This window comes from Hypanus sabinus, chromosome 10 (assembly GCF_030144855.1).
Source record: "Hypanus sabinus isolate sHypSab1 chromosome 10, sHypSab1.hap1, whole genome shotgun sequence".
NCBI lineage: Eukaryota > Metazoa > Chordata > Chondrichthyes > Myliobatiformes > Dasyatidae > Hypanus > Hypanus sabinus.
Window position 1 is genome coordinate 102501705 of NC_082715.1, and position 19666 is coordinate 102521370.

General features: G+C 40.5%; 1 protein-coding gene across 6 annotated transcripts in view; it reads right to left on the bottom strand.

Moving 5' to 3' along the window:
- The window catches only part of eya4 (EYA transcriptional coactivator and phosphatase 4), a 419225-nt gene that overhangs the window by 79935 nt on the left and 319624 nt on the right, over positions 1-19666 (bottom strand). For all 6 annotated transcript variants that reach the window (XM_059982433.1, XM_059982435.1, XM_059982432.1 and 3 more), the window contains one exon: positions 14374-14457. In XM_059982433.1, the coding sequence (XP_059838416.1) occupies positions 14374-14457 (84 nt within the window). The remainder of the gene's footprint in view (positions 1-14373; positions 14458-19666) is intronic.

A 19666-nucleotide genomic window follows, 5' to 3' on the forward strand; every position in this document is an offset into this window, starting at 1 on the left:
TACCTGCCACCTACATGAGGAGAAATCTAGAATTCTAACCAGGTGATGGCAGAGAAGGGAAATGCTGGAATCTGGACCAAAATGCAAACTTCTGGAATAACTCAGCAGGCAATGCATCATCTCTGGGGGCAAAGGGATAAGGGATTGGTGGGTTGATTGAGCCAGGTCCAGGAGAGGAGGTGGGAGTGTTGAGACTGGTAGTTGATAGATGAAACTAGATGTGACGATGGGCAGATAGAACTCGGTGTGGGAGGGCGATTATTCTCAGCAATGGTGGGGTGGGGGCAGAAGGAGGGAACAGGTGAACAAAGGGAGAGAGAGATTCTGGATGGACTGATGAGTGGGTAAGAAAGAAAGATGTGTGAGTGACATTCAGTTTTCATAGGCTAAGTGGACCATAAGGTGTTGCTCTTTTACTTTGCATTGGGCCTCAGTAGCTGGTGTGAGTCTTACCTCTGTGGTCGGTAAGTTGATGGAGAAGATCCTGAGAGGCAGGATTTATGAACATTTGAGAGGTATAATATGATTAGGAATAGTCAGCATGGCTTTGTCAAGGGCAGGTCGTGCCTTATGAGCCTGATTGAATTTTTTGAGGATGTGATTAAACACATTGATGAAGGTAGAGCAGTAGATGTTGTGTATATGGATTTCAGCAAGGCATTTGATAAGGCACCCCATTCAAGGCTTACTGAGAAAGTAAGGAGGCATGGGGTCCAAGGGGACATTGCTTTGTGGATCCAGAACTGGCTTGCCCACAGAAGGCAAAGAGTGGTTGTAGATGGGTCATATTTTGCATGGAGTTCAGTGACTAGTGGGGTACCTCAGGGATCTGTTCTGGGACCCTTACTCTTCGTGATTTTTATAAGTGATCTGGATGAGGAAGTAGAAGGATGGGTTAGTAAGTTTGCTGATGACACAAAGGTTGGAGGTGTTGTGGATGGTGTGCAGGGCTGTCAGAGGTTACAGTGGGACATTAATAGGATGCAAAACTGGGCTGAGAAGTAGCAGATGCAGTTCAACCCAGTTATGTGTGAAGTGGTTCATTTTGGAGGTCAAATATGATGGCAGAATATAGTATTAATGGTAAGACTCTTGGCAGTGTGGAGGATCAGAGGGATCTTGGGGTCCAAGTCCATAAGACGTTCAAAGCAGCCGCGCAGGCGTATGACGTATTGGCCTTCATCAACCATGGAATTGAATTTAGGAGCCGAGAGGTAATGTTGCAGCTATGTAGGACCCTGGTCAGACCCCACTTGGAGTACTGTGCTCAGTTCTGGTCACCTCACTACAGGAAGGATGTGGAAGGCATAGAAAGGGAGCCAAGGAGATTTACAAGGATGTTGCCTGGATTGGGGAGCACAGCTTATGAGAATAGGTTGAGTGAACTCGGCCTTTTCACCTTGGAGTGATGGAGGATGAGAGGTGACCTGATAGAGGTGTATAAGATGATGAGAGGCATTGATAATGTGGATAGTCAGAGGCTTTTTTCCCAGGGCTGAAATGGTAGGCACAAGAGGACACAGGTTTAAGGTGCTGGGGAGTAGGTACAGAGGAGATGTCAGGAGTAAGTTTTTTTTTTTACACAGAGAGTGGTGAGTGTGTGGAATGGGCTGCTGGCAACAGTAGTGGAGGCGGATAAGTCAGGGTCTTTTAAGAGACTTTTGGATAGGTACATGGAGCTTAGAAAAATAGAGGACTTATAGGTAAGCCTAGTAATTTCTAAGGTAGGGACATGTTCGGCACAACTTTGTGGGCCGAAGGGCCTGTACTGTGCTGTAGGTTTTCTATGTTTCTATGTTCTATGTTTCACTGTGACAGTGGAGAAGTCTGGGTCAGACTCGGGAGGAGAAGGTGGATTGATATGCACCCAGAAGCTCTAGAAATATGTCTATCTGCCTCACCTGGATGGTGATAAATGGGAGGTGTGGTGGGGGGACATGTGTGTAGAGTTGGTAGAAATGGCAAAGGCCACATTGGTTGCAGAAGCTGATGGTTTAAAAGGTGAGGGGACCAATATCTCTATTTTGCCTGGGGAGAGGCGGTTGCTGGTTAGAGTGGAGGTGCATGAAATTAGTAGACTCCAGCCAATATGGTTATTGACCAATTTATGCAGGAATTGTTCTTCTATCAATGAAAAAGAACCCAGAAATTCATGCTTGATTTATAGTTTCTTCATGGGCAAAAATTTAGCCAATTTGCTTACAGCATGGCTTATGGACCAGGCCCTATAGTTGCACTAACTCTTTCAAAATGTGGAACAATATCACAGTTTTGCATTTGCTAACATTACATTTTAATCCATTTGATTATTTCTCACAATATTACAGGTTAATTACTTTGATACACTACAGGGTTTAGTTTTTTGTTGCATGGTTTGGGTAAGACAACCTAATCTTCTTCCACCTGTCTTGAATTTTACAGCTGTGGTCTTCGTTCTTCACACTCATTACATTAAAAGCCCATTAACAGCACAAAAAGCCTCACTGATTATGAATAGCAGCTGCTTTCCTGTACAAAGTTACTTCTTGAAGAAAAAAACACTGAGCTATAATACTTTGTATGAGGTTGTCATATTTCTCAAAATTACAATTTTTTTCCCAACTTACTGAGCCTTGGGAACAGTGTACATTTAGAAATATGCAGAACATTTTGGCAGAGTAGTTTTACAATGATCAGCAGAATTTTACTTTTTTATTTTGTCATCTTCCATTGTCTATAAATTTAAACTAATTCAAAACACCGTGGCTTGTATTCAGCTCATATCACCTAGTTTACTCTGACTCTGAGCACAAGAAATTCTAAAGATGCTGGAAATCCAAAGCAACACACATAAAAGGCTGGATGAACTTCCTTGGACTTTAAAGTAACAAATAATCTGGATGGTAGGATGAATGTGAACTGCATATCAATCAAAGAGGGAAAGCAGGACCTGTTCGGATAGAAATGGAATCCTAACCCCAGTGGTCTGTTCTTTTATTGGAGTGTTCATGCAAAGGTCTGCAGAAAAACCAAGAGGCTGCTGTTGGTCACCTTCAAATGACAGAAAGGTGCCACAGTTCCTCCCCAATGAGAATTGGTGGCCATTCAAACTGAGTGGGCCATTATCAGACACACTACTGTCAACTGATCCAAAGATTCTTTTCACCCATTTTGATTATTGCCACTGAATCAAATAACAGTCTAGTTTCAGTCAAGAGAACTGCAGTGTTGGGCAGCAAATGTAATCTGTCATGTAAAGGTAAATATATTTTTCATTTTTAGTCAGTGCAGTTTAATACTTTGTGTAATCCAGCTGTAGCATTGTTAAATAAGGAGATGGGAGGGGTTGATAAAACTACCTTCATTTCAACAAGAGATATCTTTGGCCATGTGATCTGTAACAATACCCAAAATTCTATGCTGTATACAATATCCATTAACTTGTCTGGTGTAGTGAAATAATGCTATTCCTACTGGGCTAGTAATCCAGAGAAATGAACTAACGATTTGGCAATATGAGTTCAGATCCCCAAGATGAGAGTTAAACAAATCTGGAATGAAAGACTAGCATCAGTAATGGTAACCATTAAACTACTATGTTGTGAAAAACTCTCTGGTTCATTAGTTCCTTTGGGGAAAGAAATATGATGCATTTTCCCAGTCAGGCCTATATGTAACTTCATAGCCATAGGAATGTGGTTGACTTTTAACACACTGTTGGAGTATCTTCACTACACGGAATACAGTAGTCCAAAGAGGAGGCCGAATGCCACCTCCTGAAGGGCTATTAGGAATGGGCAATAGATAATTGTGTTGTCCACGCCCTGTGAATAAATGATAAAAAATCTTTTGTACATAAATTAACTGCTCTATCTCATAGCTGTTCACATCCTGCTTCTGTTCCAGTACTGAATAATGTAACAATTGCTGATATATAGAAAACTCCCCATTATTGCTATGGTCACATATAGCTTGGATTTAGAACTTTATTTAAGTACAGAAAGAATTCAAAGAGGTGTTTTGGGAAATCTTAGAAACACTTGATCCCACAAGTTGAGCAAACCAGCGCTCGTTGGTGTCTGAAGGGAGACAGCTGAGGAAGGCAGTGCACAACTCATGGCCATGGGCTGGGTCTGAATGACCTGTCTGCACTTCCTGCCTCTGAAGCCCAACCAGTTCCGTATCTGTTCCAAATAGCTTCCCACCACACTTGCTGCCTCAACGGTAGGGCAGACAGCAGTCATACTGATACAGAGTGACAGATTACATGTAAAAACTGACAGAGAATGAGGTACCGAGGGTGTACCCTACAATGGCATCTACTCCTTAAAAGTAGCAACTATGATGTCTCTGGGAGATATGTCTCTGCAGAACTGCAGAGGCTGTGGTTACAGGGCAGGGGAAGGATTCAACAAACCCATCATTACACTTCACTGTTTGATGAGTGCCCTAGAGTCTACCAAATACAGAAACTGGGTGACTGAACTTCATCTGACATGGAGCTGGGGCTCAGGTTCAATGTTGGCACAGAATCCTGGAAAATAAAATGAAAATGGGCTGTGGACCGAACTGAGTTGTGGACCAAAAACCAGGGCTGGATTAATTGGATCTGTGTAGAGGGGATAAAAAGAGGGACAGGGAAGGGACAGCCAGAGGGATGGAAAGGGGACAGTGAGAACAGGGGGAGGTAGTGACATAGATAGGAAGGGGCAGCTGATGGAACAGTGCAGTGTGAGGGCCAGGGAGCGGGCCAGTGAGGGGTGGCGACTGAAGGGCGAGTGGCGTTGAATGGAGCAATGCAGAGAAGGTGAATGGAGCAGAGGGGGTGGGGGAACTGAGCAGTGAAAAGACATTGAGGGAGCAGTGAGTCAGTGAGAGTGAATGAAGCAGGGCTAGAAATATTATTATTTGTTTATGTAGGATCATCAATAAAACACTCTGCTTAAGAATGCTTAGGATTCAAAGCATGTTGGACCATCTAAGTGTTCAAGTGATTACTACAGCATGGAACCAGTTTTTAACTTTAACTTTGATGCCTAACAAAGTTTGCAGAAGGATCTGTTGCTTTGCAGAAGTTCCAAAAGCAATACTACCTTTGGGACAGATGTTACAATAATAGCATTTCAAGCCAAAAGAGATTTCTCTCCTTTCAAAGTATTTGTGAAACATATTGAAGTTTTAGTGAATAACATCCACCCCTGTTTATAATTTGGCAATTCTTTGCAGAACTTTGCCAAGTCTTTGACAAAACTTGAAGGGATAAAACATCAATGTTTAGCAATGTCACGTAAACAACCCATTTGAGACATTTATTTTGCCGCCTTCTCTAGGCAGGGAGTATATTTTCCCAAATGTGTTTATGCCAAAACGATGCAAGTGAAATAAATCAATGTGGCTTCCAAGATCTTTGTACGGGTTTACAGAGAAGTCTCTAAAAGGACAGTTTTAGTTCACAATTTGCAGACATGTCAAATGGTTTTAGCTACCTAACATCACAAAGCTGCATGTAATTTGTGCCTGAAACCTTTCCAACAGACTTGGAGAACCAGTGCATTGATATCACTTTCATTTATCACTTCCTGCGGTACAACCTCAGCCACTGACAAAACCTGACTTAGAAAGTTCCCCACTGATCCCAGTGTCATAGTTACTACTCTTTCTGCGGGTTGCTAGATGTTAATGTGATCTTGCCAGACCAAACAAAATTACTTCAGAAGCTCTATTTAAAAAAAACCAGGACTTTCACAACATGCTCCAGACAGAAACATTATTACATCTATTTACCTAATTATTGAAAAAACAAATGAAAGGAAAATACTCGAATGTTGGCAAAAGCTTTGCAGAACAAAGTCAGTCTACCAGTAACATTTTTCTATCAGTAATCTCACTACTTTTCTTTAATTGTCTGGTGATCATCAGGAACTATAATCTTGACTGTTTCAGTTTCAATTGTGAAACAGACAGGACTGGAAGAAGATTGCTGTTTTTGTGCCTAAGCAAATATTCTAAAATGTGTGATTTTGAAAGCTGAAGCATGCTTAATTGAAAAGAAAGCACAGATATTTGAGGGAGCATTTGAACATTCCCTGCCAACCAAATAACCCTGCACTTGGATCCTGCAGCCAATCACTTTTAAAATAATGGACATTGTTTTCCACAGCAATGTCAGCTATGTTGCAAGTTCTCAGAACTCCAGGAATACTTCTCATGCTTCCCCTGACAGCAGTCCCTCAATACAGGTGGAAATAGCTCCAGGAATCTGTCCAATATATGTACATAGCTAAATAACTAGGGTGATGGTACTGGCCAGGGCAGGCTGAGAGCAGAGAAGGGAAACTGAAGCAGAAGAATTAGTAGAAACATCGTGCTCATTGCATCTCACCGGAAGGACAGCTTTCAAAGCACTTCAGAGAATCACCCAGATAGATAACTACCACTCTGATTGGTTCAATTGATATATAATTCCAAGTGTTCTTTGATGTTACAACGTCACAGGAAGTTTAAGCTAAACATGACAACATTTAAATACTTAGTTAAAGATTAAAATAAGATCATGAGGCATAGGAACCCAATAAGGCCACTTGGCCCATCAAGTCTGTCACACCATTATGGTTAATTTATTATCCTTCTGTAAAAAACACATCTCCACTGTTGTGTATTTAATAAGTCAGTAATATTGTAAATATATTGTTTGATTAAGCATTCTTTGTTTACATAATTCGTTAAATGTTATACATTAAAGTAGGTGAATGGCTTATGTCATTACACCACCTCATCATAACTGTGCCTCGCTAAAAGTGAAAATGAAACTAAGACACTTCATTCCCAGCTCTGTGTTTTTCTTTCGATTAGTTTTATGTTTTGGAGTTACAAAATATAACACTGGGAAAGAGGAAGTTTTAAATGAACCCGAGTCAACTACTTACCTGCTGAAGTTCAATGAGCTGTTAAGTTAAAAAAAGCGCAGAGAGACATTTAAGTTAAAAACTGTTCTTCGGGAGGGAAGAGACGATTGAGTTAAAAAAAGGCAGAAATAGGATGAAATTCATAAATAGTGAGTGCTAGGTGATAATAATAATAAACGATGAGCAGAAATGGATGGTTATATTGGAGTGATGTGTTCAATTACACAAAAGATAACTGGATATTGCAAACTGAGTTAATTGCGCAGTATTTTGAAGCAAAGGAAATAGCCAATGAAAGGCAAGTGCCAGTTTTGCTGATTCCATTGCATGGAAAAGCATACAATTTGCTAATAGGTTAGACTGCTCCAACCAAACCAGCCAAAATCAGCTTTGCAGATATTGTGAAAGTAATGCAGGAATATTTAGAACTGAAACCACTGTTGATTGCAGAACACTCTAGGTTTCATAAGAGGAATCAAAAGGAAGGGAAGTCTGTTTCAGCTCACAGTATGTGGCTGAATTGAAGAAATTGTCAAAGCATGGCCAGTTCAGTAATGGGCTTAATGATGCACTTGGAGATTGTTTAGTTTGTGGAATCTTACAAGAAAACATTCAAAAACAGCTCCTAACTGAATCATAACTCACATTTAAAAGAGCAGTTGAAATCACTGCATTTGTGGAAACAACAGCCAGAGACGCAAGTGAGTCGCAGTCAGGAATGAAAGTGAGCGTGAACAAAATTGCAATGTCTAAACAGAAACCTGCCTGGCCAAACAAATACACCAGACAAATGAAGGCAAAAAGACGAAACTTGCAGAACATGCAACAAAGTGGGACGTGTACAAAGAGAATGTCAGGCAGACAAAAATAAATGGACTACACAGGGAAAAGGTAAAGATTATAAATCAATTCACAGTTTCAAATAGAGCACAAATCTGCATGCTGTTGATAAAAAATCTGATAATAATGAGTGACACAGGATTGGGTAGCCTTGAGGTTTGTATTGTTAAAACTAACAAGAGACACCCAATATGGCTTACACCAGAAGTGAATGGCAAATTAATTAAAATGGAACTTGACACTGATTCAGTTGCTTCCACAAAATTAGTTTGAACAGCATTTCAAAGATAAAGAAGCCTACTGATATCCAAATAAGAACTTATACTGGAGAAAAGATAACTTCTGTGTGCATGACATTCAAGAACAGTGGGCTTGTATGCGGTAAAAACAGGAGGGCCAGCATTGTGGGGCCCACCATTTACAAGCCAGATCCCCTGTAATAGAGTTAACTGAAAGTGAATTAAGAAAGGTACTGGATGATGCCACAGCAGTGTTCAAGGATAGCTTTGGGAAACTCAAGCATATCAAGGGTAAAATAGCATTAAATGAAAATGCTGGACCCAAGTTTTGCAAAGCCCATCCAGTTCTATGTTATCCATGATATAATACTAGCGAGCTAGAGCACATGGAGGCTGAGGGAATTATTTCCTAGGTTGAGTGGAGCCCACGGGCAATGCCGATGGTCCCAATAGCCGAGAAAGATGAGTCTATCAGAATCTGCGGTGATTTTAAGGTCACCATCAACTCAGTACTGAAAGTAGAGTTCTTGGAGGACGTAACAAGCAGGGTGGACAAAGGAGAGGCAGTGGATGTCATTTACTTGGATTTTCAGAAGGCATTTGATAAGGTGCCATCTATGAGGCTGCTTAACAAGATAAAATCCTATAGTGTTAAAGGAAATATACTGGCATGGATAGAGGAATGGCTGACAGGCAGGAGGAGGCAAATGGAAATAAAGGGGGCCTTTTCTGGTTGGCTGCCGGTGATTTAGATAATGGAATTTGTGGCTTTGTGGCAAATTTTGTGGATGATATGAAGATAGGTGGAGGGGTAGGTAATCCTGAAGAAATAACGTGATTGCAGCAGGACGTAGTCAGATTGGAAGAATGTGGAAAAAAGTGGCAGATGGAATACAGTGTTGGGAAATGTATGATAAACGTATTTTGGTTAAAGGAACAATAGTGCAGACTATTATCTAAATGGAGAGAAGGTTCAAACATGAAAGGTGCAGAGGGACTTAGGAGTCCTTGTGCAAGACTCCCAGAGGATTAATTTACAGGTTGTGTCTCTGGTAAAAAAGGCAAATGAAATGTTACCATTTATTTCAAGGGCAATAAAGTATAAAAATCAAGGAGATAATGCTCAGGCTTGATAAGGCACTGGTCAGGCAGCATTTGAGGTATTGTCAACAGTTTTGGGCCCCGTATCTCAGAAAGGATGTGTCATCATTGGAGACAGTCCAGAGGAGGTTCACAAGGATGATTCCAGGAATGAAGGGGTTAACATATGAAGAGCACTTAGGCCTGTACTTACTGGAATTTAGAAAAATGGGGAGGGGGTGGAATCTTGTTGGAACCTACCAAATGTTGAAAGGACTAGATAAGGTGGACATGGAGAATGTTTCCTATGGTGGGATTATCCAGAGCAAGAGGGCATAGCCTGAAAATTGAGGGGTGACCTTATAGAACAGTTTATTATGAAACAGTTGGCATATAAAATATAAAAAACAAGGAGATAATGCTGAGCCTTTATAAGACATTAGTCAGGCCATACTTGGGCCCCATATTCCAGAAATGATGTGTTGCCATAGGAGAGTCCAGAAGAGGTTCATGAGGATGATTCCAGGAATGAAGGGGTTAACATTTAGGGAGTGTTTGGTAGTTTTGGGCCTGTACTCACTGCAAGTTAGGAGAATGCGGAGGGCATCTCATTGAAACCTACCGAATGTTGAAAGGACTAGATGAGGTAGATGTGGAGAGGATGTTTCCTATGGTGGGGGTATCCGGAACTAGAGGGTACAGCCTCAAAATTGAGGGGTGACTTTTTAGAACAGAGGTAAAGAGGAATTTTCTTGTTTAGCCAGAGAGCAGTGAATCCATGGAATGCTGTGCCACACACTTTGGTGGAAGCCAAGTCCGTGGGTATATTTAAGACAGAAATTGATAGTTTCCTAATTGGTCAGGGCATCAAAGGATATTGTGAGAAGGCAGGTGTATGGGGTTGAGTGGGATCTGGGATCAGCCATGATGGAACTGTGGAGCGGACTCGATAAGCTGAATGGCCTAATTCTGCTCCTATGTCTAATGGTCTTATGGTCTAAGGCATATTATATCTGCACTGTACTACCCAGCTACAAATGGCTTGGAGGAAAGGTTGTCCAGAATCTCAAGAATACCTTGTGAGGAATGCCAGCAGACAACACTACACTTATACTGAATCAGAAGCTCACCAATCTCCTCCTTGTATATCGCAATGCAGCACACTCCACAACCAGCAACTCACCAGCCATTGTCACTTGTGCTCACACTTGGATCTGCTCAATCCCATTGGGAGTTTGCAGGACAAACAGCTAGGACATGTTACAGGCTATTGTATATTTCACTCCTGGACAAGCCAAGCAGTCCTGGCAAAGGACTACAGAGGTAATCAAAAACTGGGTACTCAGAAAGATCATAGACACAACTGGCCCACTCTCCCGCACAGTGGAGATTGTGTCTGATGTCATCTGGAGATGACCCATCGATCAGCTGAGGACAGCAGCGTCAATTGTTAGAGAAGAAAAGTATCCAGATCTGTCAGAACCACTTCTGCAATCCTAGAGTCAATTCCTCGAACCAGCTCAGAGGAAGCCCAGAATCTGAGATTGTTTCACAGCCATGAGTCTAAAGTCTCACCAGCCAAGCAGGGTGACCACCTTGTCAAGAAAGACGTTCTCTCTCAAGAGTAGGATATCCTCCACAGCAAATCTTTAGGCCTGAATGGACAATTTAAAATTTACTACGCTAGTGGGTGTCTAAATAGTAATTGTTTTATATATATATTATACTGCAGCTGCTCAGGTTGGGATTCGAGCCCAGGACCATCTGTCTCGAAGTCAAGTGCTGATGCCACTATACCCCCAGCCGGCCCATATACACTGTATAATTCAATTCTATACTATGTATACAAAGTGCAGAAGTTTTAGACAAATATATATATAGCTAGGGTGCCAAAGACTTTTGCACAGTACTGTGGTAATTTTATGTGTTGCACTATACAGCTGCCATGAAAAAAAAACAGTCTTCATGACATATGTAAGTGATGATAAACCGGATTCTGATATGGGTCTCTATTATTCACTGGGAAGGGGGCAGGGAGAGGGGAATCAAGTTTGGGAAAAGGGGAGAGACATTCTGTAATGATCAGTAAACCAATTGTTTGGAATCAAATGATCTTGCCTGGTGTCCCAGGGCTTGGTGTGGCTGCACCAGTGCCACCCCCCACCCCGGCACTCCTTCTTTGCCACCTGTCCCACACCCCTCCTGAAGTGATCTACCCTCACCATTCCCAACATCCTTTGCTCCCACCAGATTTACAAACTTGCTCTCTGCTCCATGTTGACAAATACAGTACCGTGCAAAAGCCTTGGGGCACATATATACATGTGTGTGTATGTGTATGTGTGTAAACAGTACTGTGCAAAACTGTTTGGCAAATATAAAAATTTCTGTAAAATTAAGATGCTTTCAAAAATGATGGAAAGTTTCTACATATTAAAAAAATTACTATAAAGAACAGTAAACAGTAAAAATCTAATCAAATCAATATTTGATGTAACCTTTAAAGTTACATCAATTCTCTTAGGTAATATGTTGAGCAGTTTTATAAGAGAATCAGCTGGTAGATTGATCTAAGCACCTTGGAGAACTTGCCACAGTTCTTCTGCAGACTTTGACTGTCTCACTACTTCTGTTTCTCCAGGTAATCCCAGACAGCCCCAGTGATGTTGAGATCATTGCTCTGTGGAGGCTATCCTATCTGTTGAAGCTTTTTATTTTTCTTTTCGCTGAAGATAGTTCTTTATGACCTTGGCCATATGTTTGTGGTCATTGACCTGCTGCAGAATGAAGTTGGGGCCGATCAGACCCCTCCCTGATGGTACTGCGTGATGGATGAGGATATGCTTGTACTTTCAGCATTGAGGATTCCATTCATTCTGACCAGATCACCAACTCCACTTGCAGAAATGCAGCTCCAACCTGCAGGGAATTGCTGCTGTGCTTCACTGTTGGCTGCAGACACTAATTGTCCTGTATCAGACCGCAAAGCACTCCAGTGAATGGTGAAAACTGCCCAGCGGATTATCGGCACCAAATTACCCACCATTGAGAACAACTACCATAAACGCTGCTTGGGCAGAGGGAAAAGCATTATCAAGGATGCATCTTACCCTAACCATGGACTTTTTACTCTCCTCCTATCCGGTCGGCGCTACAGGAGCCTCTGCTCCCGCACCAGCAGGCACAGGAAGAACTTCTTCCCTGAGGCTGTGACCCTGCTGAACCTCACATCACAGTGCTAAGCAGTACTGCACCCATATTGTACTGTCTCAGTACTTTTATATTTCTGTGCTGTAGCACTTACTTTTTATTCGCAGTTATTTTGTAAATAAAACCATTCTTGGCATTTCTGGTCAGATACTAACTGCATTTCATTGGCTTTGTATTTGTACTCGGCACAATGACAATAAAGTTGAATCTAATCTAATCCATGTACTGTTCTTCAGCTCTTCAATGGACAATTTGCCTTCCGCCTGAACCAAAAATGTCAAATCCTGACTCATCAGTTCAGAGCACTTGCTGCCATATGCTCTGCTTTTTGAAAAGTTTGATCAATTACTTATAATGATGATGCTGTTTGAAATAATTGGCTGTCAGCTTAATAACTTGTACACTACTGCTGATCAAAAGCCTGTTACTGTTGGTTTGAAGGGGAAAGCTATTGCTGTAATAGCTGGAATATTTTTTGTTTTATTAAATAAATTGGAGAGACAGAGTTAAAAGGTTTAATGCAGACTAAAAGTGCAGGATGTGGTTCTGTGTTAAGATGTCATTAATTCCCTTTTCAAAAACCCATTCTTCAGCACTCTAGCAACACACACACAATGCTGGAGGAACTTAGCAGTCCTGCTGAAGGATTTCAGTCTGAAACATTGACTGTATTCTTTTCCACAGATGCTGCCTGGCCTGCTGAGTTTTTCCAACATTTTGTGTGTGTTGCTTGGATTTCCAGCATCTGCAGATTTTCTCTTGTTGTCTTCAGCACTCCAGATGGATAGAATGTAAATTTTGCTTGTTACTCATCTGGACAAAGCAATATTTGCCAGTTATTTTAGATCAAGCAGGCAGACATTGTTTAAACTTGTCCAGTTTAAACAAGAGAAAAAGAACGTACTGAATGCAAAATCTATGTTTAAATGTAACAGGAGACTGCATTATGTAATAAAAACAGCACTTCTTTCTGCATTAATTGACTGAATTAGACTGAAGTACTAGACAATAGGCTTCATTTTATTATTATGAAAATACAAGCCTTGGCAAAATCATTGACACGTTGACCCCAATTGACCACTGCACAGATTTTCAGTATAAATCAGTAAAAATCTTATTATTCTGTCTGCTGTTCTGACTGCAAAGTTCAAAAGTAGGTCTCAGTACAATAGTCTCTTTCAATAGTAGATGTTATTGGTTTGGTTTTCTGCTTAATGACAATGCTACAAAAGTAGAATACATGCTGAGTGATGGCTGAAAAGTCTATTTTCCACTAGCCAAAATTAATCCTCTGAAAATCAGAAACACAGTTCACTCAAGCAAATGATCAACAAGCAAAAACCTTTTCTCTCTGAATGTAACTGCTTGTTACATCTAACAAACGATTTTTAAGATTAATTTATTCATACCTTTTTAGTGTTCTTTTACTAGCACCCAACCTATTTTGCATTTTTAAAATTCAATAATTAATTTTTGCATTTTGCAGTACTTCAGATGAGATTGGCAATTCAAACTTTTAAAGAATGAGCAGAAGTTACTATTTTAGATGCATTAAAACAATAAAATGAAAAGGCAACATATCATAAATGTAAATATTTTGGCAATACATAATAATTCCTGTACCTAACATTAATCCCTTTGTACATACAGTATTTGTACAGTTAGGGTCTTTTTAATGATCCCTGAATTTGTGTGATTTTACAGCCTTGTTGGCTTTTTTCCTCAAACATCAGGAAATACTTCTATAAAAGGTATTGTCAATAATTAACTTCATTAATGGTCACATTCACAGCCACTTCAAGAACAGAAAACATTCAACATATGCTTCAGTTTTGTCAAGGACTTTTTCAAAAGCAATGGTTTTTACTTTACTAAAAGCCTACGAAAATACCTAATAGTATTCTAAGAAAATTAGTCTCTATCTGCTGGAGGAAGCAACAAAGTCCCACACGCCAAATGAGCAACGTTACACAACAAATATTCAGCATTATTTTGGAAAATGCCCAGTATAAAGTCAACCATTTAGGAGACACAGAAGGAAATCCCAACTTTTCCTATTAATGCTAAAATCTTTGTCATGAATAATAAAAGCAAACTGCACAGTTGGCTTAATTTCTTACCTTACCATACTTTTGTGCATAAGATCCTGTGAGCAAAGAATGAAAGATGATGATAGTCTCATCTAGATCCCAGACAAATACTCGCTGTAAATACAAAGATAGTCAGTGAAATAATACTTACTTTACATTGAATTGCAAAATATTACCCTTTGGTGGAATCATTTTTAAAGATGCAAATGAACGAACTTGATACTATGTATGATACTAATTATATTTCTCACATCAAACAAAATGCCACAGACTAAATAGATATATGTAAATTTAAAGGTTTGTTCACATAAATGAAATTGAAATCTTTAGAGATTTAATAGGGGGATGGGGGAGGGTAAGGAGTACAAGGCAGAAGGAAATTAGGTGAAGCCAGGTGAGGGGGATGGGGGAGAGGGTATGAAGTGAGAAGCTGGGAGGTGATAGGTGATAGGCGGTAACGGTAAAGGGGTGAAGAAGAAGAAGGAATCTGATAGGAGAGGAAAGTGGACCATGGGAGAGTTGGAAAGAGGATGGGTACCAGAGGGAGGTGATAGCAGGTTAGGAGAAGAGAATTGGTAAGAGGGGAATGGAAGAAGGAGGAAGGGGGAGGAAGAAAATTACTGGAAGTTGGAGAAATTGACGTTTATGCTATCAGATTGGAGGCTACCCAGACAGAATATAAGGTGACCTCATCATGTCAGAATGTGAGTGGGGATTGGAATTAAAATGGTTGGCCGCCAGGAAATCCTGCTTGCTGCAGATTGAGCGAAGGTGCTCAGGAATGCAATTGCACACCTTCACTGCATCTGCAATCCCCAACATTCAATCAGCCTTCCTAACTACTTGCTTTACTGGAGTACTTGCCTTTTGCAAAGAATATTCTAGTTATTAGAATAGGATACCAGGAATTATCTACATCTCAGTACGATTCAATCTTTCTCTTTTTAGATAAGATGCTTTTTAAAAATACTTTATTGAAAAAATGAAATTTTTTTAACATTTCCCAAATTATTTCATATTCTATTTAGCACATCTTTATCCAAATTACTCGTCCTCTTTTCACTTCGTAGCCTGATTTTGCCCTTTTCCAAATTTCCTTTCCTATCTAATTTTGTTTAATCCCTTGTGCTGTTCTTTCTGTTCCTTTTACCGATGAGTTATACAGTAATTTCCCTTCTAATTTGGAGTATTTTTGAAGTGCTTCTTCCCAGGCTGCTGTAGTTTTTTTGATTGCCCTGATGAGTCCCTCCCTTCCTTCAGCTGACTGTAAAACAGAGCTTCAAGTGACTAATCATTGGTCACACCGATTAGATATCCTGATTACCCTGCCAGCCCAATGGAGATCTCACAGATGAAGTCTGTTGAGAGCTTTGAAAAGATAATTGATTTTGAGGCAGGAGTTCAAATCCCACCATAGCAAATGGGGAATTTTATTTCAAGTAATTAAATAAATCTGGAATAAAAAGTCAGTTTCAATAATAGTTACCATGATACTACTGGTTTATTAATATTCTTTAGGAAAGAAAATCTGGTTTTCTCATCAGTGACTTTAGAACTACTAAAGAGGTGATTTTTAACTGCCCTCTGAGATGATCTGGCAAGCATCGAAGTCCAGGGAACTCGCAACACTAGTGCTACCTCCCTCTCCATACTTGCTGCATAACCTGCTGAGTTTTCCTAGCATTCGCTGCACTTATCCAAGATTTCCAATTTCTGCAGATTTCTTTTGCTTTTCAATTAAATTTCAGAAAGAAACCAATACTGCACAATAAGTGACAGTCTTGCTGGTGACATCCCAATCCTCTGAATTATAAACTAAGCAAAAATACCTGCAATAAAGTACTGAGCTTGCATAGTTGCACTGTGACCCATTTGAATGGTCCCAAAGCTGAATCATCTTCAGTAAAGTGGAGACTTTGCCTTGTGTAAATCAGAAAGGTCGGAAGCAAAGAGCTTAATGTGAAATTACTCCCTGATTCTGGTTTAATTAAATCTTTTCTTCAGAGACTTCTGTCTGTTCTAACCTCAGTGTAAGCTGTACTGTCAAGACTGTATCAAATATGATTACAAAGGACGTTGGTGGGCTGCGGCTGCTAAAATAAAGCCCTCCTTGATGACCACCTTTGGAACTTTCAAACCACTAGATAAAGAGATTCTTCTTTCCTTGTCATCACTGTCTCAAACTCCCATTACCACTCCTACCTGGTTATAATGGTTGGATGCTCCTACTGGAAATCAGGTGGGCACTCCTTGGGGAGCAAATCGCCAGGCAGGGCTTTTAGACCAGCGATTACAACCTAGTCATCTCATGAATCTGCTGTGGGAGGGTTTGTGAGGGAACCTGTGATTACTTCCATGAAACAGAGAGACCTATGTTGCTGAGATATGGAATGATTTCTGGATCTGAGCCCCAACTGGGATAGTTATCTGTGGGTGAAATGTAAATTTAAGGGGATCAAAATTTTAAGTGCAAATTATGTCCTTAAATGCCCCAGAGGTACAATTCTGAAAGGTAGCACCTCACTTAAATGGCTGCTGTGTTGTGTAAAGACCACTCGACAGGTATTGAGGCAACTAATGTCTTTCAAGTCAATGGTGACGGAACAAAAAGCTTGGAGAGGTAGCAGATTTACTGCTTGCCGCACTGGCTATAAATTTACTAATACTGCCACAGGACAAATCATGCATTTTAGAGTGATCAGATTTCGGGAAAGAGGGGGAAGGGGATCAACTCTGAATAACACAGCCGGACTCTTTATTTGAAAATAATTGTACTAACTTATGAGACATGATACAAAATTTCCAGTGTTTGTGTGTGAGGTTGAATGGACAATTTTAAATAAAAAGGAAACTAAGCTGCTTCATATCTTTAGACAACAGGCGAGGTAAATCAGTCCAAATTCCAATTAAATTACACTATCCAGTTTTCTTAATACTGTGATAAGGAAAGTATAAAAAGTCAGCCCTTGCTACAATTGTATCCATTCATGACTTTGAAGTTCATACTCGATTTCTTTCTGAGAAACCATTTTAATTATGTGCACAATTTCAGTGTTGGCCATATATTTAACTGGAACTTGCTTTCTTAGTATTAAGTGAAATAGCAACATTCAGAAAAATGCAATGCATAGACTTAAGTGCAAAATGCACAGCCCCATTACAACGGTGCACTGAGAATTAGTGAAAAGGTATTTCATTAGACCAGAAAGCAATTTTTTAGTCATGATCCATAAACATGATGACTCTTGAATAATAGGCTATTATGTTGCAAAATTGCCATTGTGATATATATTTTGTTGCTTTGCTCACTTTACTTTCTTAAGTTGACACCAGCTCCTCTGAAAAGTATGTGACAATCCAAGCTTGTGGTGATAAATAGTTCAGTATAAACAGGCCTTAAATCTGACAGGCTCTTAGTCTTTTGGGATGATGATGATTGTAATGATGATGATAAGTGTATTTATAAAGCACTTTAACATGTCCAAACACCCTAATGTCTCACATCATTTATTTCTGAGATGCATCATTTCACATTCTGTTAGTTGACCTAGCTGGGAGAAATATCAGTAGGAACAATTCAAACCAAACATTTTTAACTTGGTAAGTAGAATTTATACTCAGCATAGGTAAAGATTTTTGGAAGTAATCCTATATTGTTATGTATATTGATTTAAAATTTGTAATCACATCTCTCCTTTCCGTATCATGATGCACTGAATACTCCTATAGGAAGTCAATGCCACTGTTGTTAGTGTTGATATTGTGGAAGTCATTACACCTGTAGTTGGCACTGCAGCAGAGGACTGCAGTGCAGTGCAACTTTCCTTCCATTCACCCTTCCCCTTTCAGTACATTCACTTCATTTTGTGAATGTGTGTCCAATGACAATGTAGCAGACTGGGCGCATTACTGAGATAATTTAAAAAAAAGTAACTTAGCCTTTGCTGCTTGTTTTCAGGATGTATTCCTGAATCACAGACATGAGGAAGTCTGCAGAGGCTGGTAATCCAAAGCAACATGCACAAAATGCTGGAGGAACTCAGCAGGTCAGGCAGAATCTATGGAAAAGAGAAAACAGTCGGTTTTGGCCCAAAATGTCGACTGTTTACTTTTTTCCATAGATGCTGCCTGGCCTGCTGAGTCCCTCCAGCATTTTGTGTTGTTCCCTATTCTGCATTTGTTTAAGTTGTAAGTTTTTACCACCATTCCATGCCTGCCCTCCTACCTATAATAATGAGTCCTGTCAGGAAGCTTCCACGCAGCATCTAATTCACTTCTTGCCTCAGGAATTCGTCCAGCAATTCACATCCTGGCACAGCTGCAAATTCATCTGCTGTTCTTGCTGTTCTTGCTGTCCTGCTGCTGTGGTTACAGTCTCCTCATCCTCTTCTTTCCTGACACAATTCTTTATTTTGTCATGAAGTCATCCCATGAATTTAACAAAGGCAGACAATTTGCCTAGTCAAGTCCCAGGATCTGGTCATCCTTTTCTAATTCATCCTTGTTTACCAATGTCATCAACTCCACTCATAGGTCCACTACTGTGATCTCCTTCACCCTTCTATGGTTTCAACTCTAGGACCCAAGACAAGGGCAGTGAATGGTGTCTGCTATCGCATTCTGCACCTGGCTGGCTCTGCACTCTTAGTGCAACCCCACACCTCTCATCAAACTGCTGCATGCAATGAATCAGACTTCCTCTTAACATTACTGAACATCAATGAATATTAATCCCCACCCCTTTCCAACACAACCTCTCCTCTTGGATCTAGTCTTCAGCTAAGGGTAGCATACTACACTGGGTAAGTTAGAACACAGAACATAAGAGCACAGTACAGGTCCTTCAGCCCACAAGGTTGTGCTAACCTTTTAACCTACTCCCAGAATATTCTAACATTTCCCTCCTACATACCTGTGGTGAACTACATATACCTGTCTGGACACACCCCCTGCTGACTGCTCCTGTGGCTCCTCCCACAGACCCCGGTATAAAGGCGATTGAGGTCTGAGCCTGGCCTCTCAGTCTCCAGGATGTAGTATGGTGGTCAACCACTGCTTGTTCCTTCTTCCAGTCAATAAAAGCCGATATCTCGCCTTTATGTCTCAGAGAGAATTATTGATGGTGCATCATTACCCATCCATTTTTCTTTTACCTATGTGACCCTCATGTATCTTGTCTCCATCACCACCCCGACAGTGTGTTCCACATAGCCTCCACTCTCCGTGTATCTGTCTCCATCATCACCCCGACAGTGTGTTCCACATAGCCTCCACTCTCTGTGTATCTGTCTCCATCACCAACCCTGGCAGAGTGTTCCACATA